Source organism: Myxine glutinosa, chromosome 6 (genome assembly GCF_964187855.1).
Source record: "Myxine glutinosa chromosome 6, kmMyxGlut1.1, whole genome shotgun sequence".
Classification (NCBI taxonomy): Eukaryota; Metazoa; Chordata; class Myxini; order Myxiniformes; family Myxinidae; genus Myxine; species Myxine glutinosa.
This window is the reverse complement of record NC_136266.1, coordinates 191,784,878-191,791,927: the sequence shown is the minus strand read 5'-3', so window position 1 is coordinate 191,791,927 and position 7,050 is coordinate 191,784,878. Positions and strand designations below refer to the sequence as shown.

The following is a 7,050-nucleotide window of genomic DNA, read 5'->3' as shown; positions in this document are numbered from 1 at the left end:
AGCTATAAACTCTCATCCTGTTGTTGCACAGGCTGGGAGATTCATCAATGTGTGTGTGTGTGTGTGTGTGTGTGTGTGTGTGTGTGTGTGTGTGTGTGTGTGTGTGTGTGTGTGTGTGTGTGTGAGTCTCTCTCTCTCTCGGATGGACGTTAATGATCATATGTTGGCCTTCACGAAGATTGGGTGACCTATCGCCAGCACCTTAAACAAATTACAAATTCTTGCCCTTAACAGCAGAGGGCGCCGCATCAGCGCCGCATCAGGGGCACAGCTGCATCCTCAGCCAATGACGCTACCCCACAGCTTTGTGCTTGCTGCAGACCAACGAAGAAGAAGTGATGCAACAACAAAGGGAAACATTTGGTCGTGTTTCAGATCTGGCTCCTGTGGTGACAGATGTGCAGAAGTCCTCCTGTACAAATGTGCATTCTGTTAAACTGTCACGTGTTGTACATGGGGATAATTTGTCAATAGATAAGGGAATGTGTGGGCCTGAAGAAGGTCCAAAATGCATTTTGCTTCATGAGGCAGTTTTGGAGTATGGGTGTAAGACAAGGCCAGAGTTTATAACGCCAGAATTTAACTTAAAATGAAGACGTGGTGAGCTCAGAAATAAATTGTGATGACGATGTGGTGTTGAACAATCATTTCTCAGTTCTTTGAGGCCTATATATATCCAAGGCTATCTTTGTGTTCATTCGTTAAGTGTCCCAAGGCCTAATGAACATCTGAAAAAGGTTTTGAGTAGTTGAACATGATGTAATCCAGATAGTACAAATCATAGGCAAGTTGGCGCTCATGCTGCAGAAGTCGTGAAAAGTATTGCCGACTTATATCAAATGATCCTTTGTCTTTGCTCAAATGCATTGCCTCTGTCCTCACGGCTTCCGTGACATCATGTTCTTTTGGAGGAAACCTCAAGGTGGGTGGGATACCGAGAGCAGCAAGAAAAGCATCTGCTTCAGATGCCAAAGCTTCAAAATGCCCAATGAAGTCGTATGTAATGTAGCATGGGTGACAAAGGCGCGCCGCTGGCTCCCAGTGTACATCGGGGGCTAGTGGCCGGTGCGGATCCAATAGGAATCGAAGAAACTCTCGGAAAGTGACACCAGTACCGGAATGGAGTGCTGAACGGCTGGCATTGTTCCGGTAGCGAGCTAGGATTGCGCGACCATATAGTGGGCCATAATAAGGATTCGGCCGCTGCAACTTGTCACGAAAAGCTGATACGAGACGTTCCAATGGCTCTCTAACAAATAACACCTAAGGAGAGAGGGAGTGAGAGAGAGAGAGAGAGCGAGAGAGAGAGAGAGCATGTACTGTGCTTTTGCCAAGTTTGAACAAAATCGAACCATGCATGTTCAATAAATGTTTGGGGACACGTTTAAGTAACAAAATGTCTGCCAGTCGGCCATCTTGGATCTGATGTAGAAAAAAAAAAAGACATACATCTGTAAGCCATCATTCATTGGTTCTTTGGTTCAGGTCAGTCTCTTCATTGCCACTAATAACATATAAGCCAGTGCTACCTGCCGCATGCTCGGGTAGTGGCGACTAAACTGACTACCCTCATTCGCTTGCCAATGGCGAGGGTGACTGTGACATCCTGCAGGACTTAAAACAATACCTGTCAAAGGGCGGATGAGCTCCCTTCGGGAACCAACGGCCATCCAGTTAGGAGATGGTGTCTCCAAAACAAACACCCATCTGGTTGGACCTGTTTTTTAGGTAGTAGGTTGGAGAAAGCAACCGCTCAGGGTAGTACTACCGTTCTGACTTAGGAGCTTTAAAGTGGTGCCCGGAACCATCGCACACTCTCCGTGTCAGGATTGCTGAACTTACTTTCTGTCTCTCTCATACAATCGCTACCGTCAATCCCTTTCTTGTCAAAGTGACCCTTTTTCAATTCATTTTACCAACATTTGGGGTCTTTCTTCAAATGTTTCCTCCGTTGCACATCATCTAGCAAGTACCTCTCCTAATGCCCTCTCCTAATACCTCTCCAAGTACCTCTCCTAATGTAATCTTACTTCTCTCAGAGACCCTATTGTCACATGATGTTCTTGTTAACTCCTTTAATATTTCAAACTACAACCTTCACTCACAATTCTGCTTCAAAGGAGGAGTGTGTATCTACTCCAATATCAACACACCTGCTGTACACCTTGTGGACCTCGAATTCCCAAACTTTGATGTAATCTGGCTTCAGATTTGTCTCCCGACCATCACTATTTTTCTCTGTTTCACTTCCTGCTCTCCCAATTCCACAAACTTTATGGCTTTCTTTGACTATCTTAATTCCTGCCATGAGGCCATGACATCCCAACACCCTCAAGCAGAATTCCTCTATTTAGGAGACTTCAATGTACACCACAGGGAGTGGTTGAAATCATCCCACACTGATGTTGGGGGAGTTGAAGCTCTTATATTTTCCATTCTAAATGATTTGGAACAAATTATCACCCACCCTACCCATATCCCAGATTGTCATGACCACTCTTCCAATACTTTGGATTTGTTCTTTACCTTCAATCCGTTGTGTTAAAGCTACACATTTTCACCTCCAATTGGTTCTTCTCACCACAATCTTGTGTGCATCACTTTACTTACCACCACTCCGTCTCCTCCGACTAAACACCAGAATTGGAATTTCAATAGCGCTGACTGGACTGGTTTACAAAACCTTTTTTCTGATTTTCCCTGGGAAGACTACTTCCTTTCCTCGGGCGATGCCTCTATAGGCTATGAGCCAGACCCCCCAAATTGACTGGTCGGTACCATACAGATGGAGTAAGGCTCATTGTGATTTTTAGCAAGATATATGTCCCTAGATATGAAAAAAAAGTGATAGCAGTGTATAACTCTCGGCCATCTCTGTGTTATCACCCGAAATATTATTATACGCCCGCTTCGCTTCGCCAAAAAATATGATATTTGCTAAAATTGGAATAAATATGTTTTTAAGGACCACAGAGTGCCAATAATTTGCATACTGGATGCCAACTAATATAGTAATAGAAATATAGAACATTTGTGGGGGTTATTTATCAGATTTTTGATATAATGACAAAAAATATGTTAAATTTAGTGAAAAAGTGGTCGAAATCGCTTCGAGTTCAGAATTCACATTGTACATATTCGTCAATATTTCAAAAATGAAAACTCCCAGAGTAACATTTGACCCCTCAAAATCTTCGCAAGGAACCACTGCATTGGAATATATCATTACTTTGTAATATGGTGGTTGTTTGGGGCACATATTTTGGTAAAGTTCAAAATATGTTCAACCATACCCCCTAATTTTGATATTATAGGAGCTAAAGGGTTAAACATTACTGTATTTGCATCTGTATTACCCAACTAAATTGTTATTTCCTTTTGTCATTCCAGGTAATGTGGTGGTGGTGGTGTTAGTGCTTGCCCAGTATTGCTAGTACAATCGCAATGGAAGAACAAACCAGAGATGAGGCCGAAGTGCCAACTGGAAGACATTGTATCATTCACAAGGAATCACTGAGTATTGATCCAAATGAACAACTTACCAGTCCACAAAGTTTTGAATCATGGAAAACCCTAATAAATGCTGCTCAAGTAAGAGATCACTCCCCTATACTTGACATCGCTAAATCGGTGACAGACAAGGAGATTCCAGTGATCTTCTACCAGAGGAAATGTAGAAGCATTTTCACGATGAAGAGAGATCTGGAAGCCCTTAAACGTAAAACAGATTCAAGCTCAACAGAGGAAGCTGTTGCTGGGTGTTCCAATGCTAAGCTACCGGCAAGACGATCCTCATCAGAATCACGCATCTATGACTACACATGCATTTTCTGCGAAAATGTCAAGAGATACAAGGGAACGTCAACTCGGGAAAAACTAGTCCAATCTGTGGAGTTGAGATTGGACCAGAAGCTTCGAGCAAATAACTCCCACAAATGTTCTATTTTCTATTACTATATTAGTTGGCATCCAGTATGCAAATTATTGGCACTCCGTGGTCCTTAAAAACATATATTTATTCCAATTTTAGCAAATATCACATTTTTTGGCGAAGCGAAGCAGGCGTATAATAATATTTCGGGTGATAACACAGAGATGGCCGAGAGTTATACACTGCTATCACCTTTTTTTCATATCTAGGGACATATATCTTGCTAAAAATCACAATGAGCCTTACTCCATCTGTATGGTACCGACCAACCCCCTTGGCTCATAGCCTACTATCTCTGCCGCACGTTTAGCCGAAGTTATCGGTGCAGGCATGGAGGCTTATATCCCCTTCTCTTTCAAATCTATCTCTTCAACCAACTCTTGGTTCAACCAGATGGTATTCATAGAATACTTACCCTGCGCAGTCAACGTGGTGCGAGCTAACTCTTCTGTTTTTGAATATTTTTTTTCTTTGATCCAATATGGCTGCCAGACCACGTGAGCGATGGCATCATGAATTTATATTCTCCAATATAATTGTTGCATAGATCACGCTAAATACATTTCAAACTGATCAGACTAAGCGTTGTCCCTGTCGAATTATGACGTCATAGTTATGGCACCAATGACGTCATCGTTAACAACACCTATTCCCTATATGGAGTTCTTTACAATGAGACACGTTTCATTTTTTTTCCATAGAGCAGTTTTGGAAATATATAGGTGCAACGTTTTTCGGTTTTTCAAAGATGGCGCCTGTAACACATGACCTATGAGGTCATGATTATCACTAAAATATTCCACAGGAGGAGGCGCTCCTATGGTGAAAATTTAGTCTCCAACAGACAAACAGTTGCAGAGAAAAAAAATAATTATGATCGGGTAAGTGTTGTACTTGTCGAATTATGACGTCATAACGAAGGCACCGATGACATCATTATTAACATATTTTATTCCCCAAGGGGAGTACTTGACAATGAACCATGTTTCAATTTTCTCCATGGAGTGGTTTTGGAGATATAGAGGGGCAACGTTTTTCGATTTTTCCAAGATGGCGCCTGCACCATGTGACCTATGACGTCATAGTTATCATTAATAAAATTCCACAGGAGGAGCCGCTCATATTCTGAAAATGTGTCCATCAGTCGAGCAGTTGCAGAGGAATTTCTTTTTTCATACTGTTCAGATCAAGCGTTATACTTGTCGAATTATGACGTCATAATTAAAGCACCGATGACATCACCATCAACATGTCACCATCACCATCAACTTATTCCCCATGGGGAGTCCTTCACAATGAGCCATCTTTGAATTTTTTACATTGAGCGGTTTTTGAGATATATAGGTGTAATGTTTTTCTAAGATGGCGTCCGTACCATGTGACCTATGACGTCATAATTATGAATAAAAAAATTCGACAGCCGGAGGCGCTTCTATGGTAAAATTTAGTGTCAATCGGAGCAACCGTTGCCGAGAAAATGAATTTTAGAAATGCAGACACGTACACCATACGTACGTAACCGAATGCCTAACCCTGCTTTTCGCTTCGGTTGATAAGTGATCAGAAGATACTAATTATGTAAATGTAGTTCAAGTTTGTAGCAAAGGTTGATGATAATAATGATGATCATTAATAACAATATGGTCTCTTTATCATTTGAATGAAAACTGTCCGTATCAAAATTCAATGGAGCACCTTAGTGTAGGTACGAAGGCGCCGTTCAATTTCATGCCGTGGGTACGAGTCCAGACGGCGCAAGCCGTTGGCATAATGTGCAGCAGTATGGAGCACAGCCGTGGTACTGGGTGCACGGCCTGACAGCACCATGAGCAGGCGCTTCCAGTTGGTGCAGCCAGCTTTAGGGATCTCACAATAGAGCAAGTGATGACGTTCTTCCACAAACAAACGAGACACGTGCGCAGGTGAGGCCAGCGTGACCGGAGGCGCAGCTCCCCGCCTGTACCGTGCGCACACCTGTGAAAATATGCGTCATGTTAATTGTGCAAACGTTCCATTTGAGACATGTCGTCCAATATGTCAGATAATTAAATAATGGTTTGTAAAATAATGGAACGCTCACCTGGTTAATCATAATGACATCATTTCCACAGCTGGCATACCTGTTGTTTAAATGTGCATTTGCATCATAACACAAGTTATTATCGATGGGTACACATAAGGTAGCCAAGGTGCAGGCTTACCCTCTTAAGCACCTGTTTGCTCAGATTAGGTGATGCAAGTGGATTTTTGTCTCTGCACAACCTGTGTCAATATGGTAGCAACATGCACTTTATTCCGTGAGCGAAACAACAATGAATGGATGACAGAAGCCGAGAACGGTAACCAGACAGGTAAAACTGCTGTCACTGTGCGACATTTGTTCAGGCCTTTAATTCAGGTAAGCACAGAAACAGTAAAGAATCTGCACAAACATCAAAGTCTGTTTAACAATGAATGTCGTGTTAAGCAGGAAAGAAGGTTTGACCGAGGAGAAAAATACTTGCTTCAAGAGAGTATTCATGCAGGTAATTGTCTGCAAGGTATGAGCTTTCAGCAGAGTCCGGTGACTTGGCAGAACACATGAACAAAGCAACAAGCAGGTGAGGGCATCAAGCTGCAAGGATAATGACAAATTGCACTGCCACACACAAACCAAATATAAATGGGTCATGAAGTTGCTTTTAACAGCTGCAACTAGAAGGGCACTCGGTAGAGCGCACACCTCCGCCAGGATGAACAGTTTACGCTTTGCATCCACTGATAGGCCGGATCTGGATTCGGACTTGAAGCAAAATCTAATAGGGCTGTTCTTGTCACCTAACCAACTCGTCCACCTAGCTTTATCATAGGTCGTCCACACCTTTTAGAAATATGATGCTATATATTCAATATATCGTTTTAGTCCCATCACTCAATGGTGAACAATCACGTAAAAATTCTCTGATCTGGATCCAGATTCAAATATTCATCAAAATTAAATCAATTCTTCCTTGTCAAAAACGCAACCTGCCCATCAAAATTACTTCAAATCCATCGACAACTTTTTGAGATATCGTGCTATACGTTGTTTTTTCCCCTTTCTCTCAATGGTGAAGAATCACTTCAGAATCAGATCCAGA

General features: G+C 42.2%; 1 protein-coding gene across 1 annotated transcript; it reads right to left on the bottom strand.

The window, feature by feature from the left end:
• Window positions 1–468: 468 nt before the first annotated feature.
• On the bottom strand, window positions 469–6,023 carry CHST8 (carbohydrate sulfotransferase 8). The gene is made up of 3 exons (XM_068119468.2): window positions 6,012–6,023; window positions 5,627–5,905; window positions 469–1,263 (listed from the first exon to the last, which is right to left on the bottom strand). The coding sequence occupies exons 1-3, from the start codon at window positions 6,021–6,023 to the stop codon at window positions 718–720; spliced, it is 837 nt and encodes a 278-aa protein (XP_067975569.1). The 3' UTR covers window positions 469–717.
• Window positions 6,024–7,050: the final 1,027 nt, after the last annotated feature.

What these genes read in the sequence shown, in the direction of transcription:
- CHST8 (XM_068119468.2), bottom strand. An exon ending in GCCTTCGTACCTACACTAAG is followed by an intron (nt 1,264 to 5,626) that starts GTGCTCCATTGA and finishes CTCTCTCCTTAG; the next exon opens with GTGTTATTTGTTAGAGAGCC.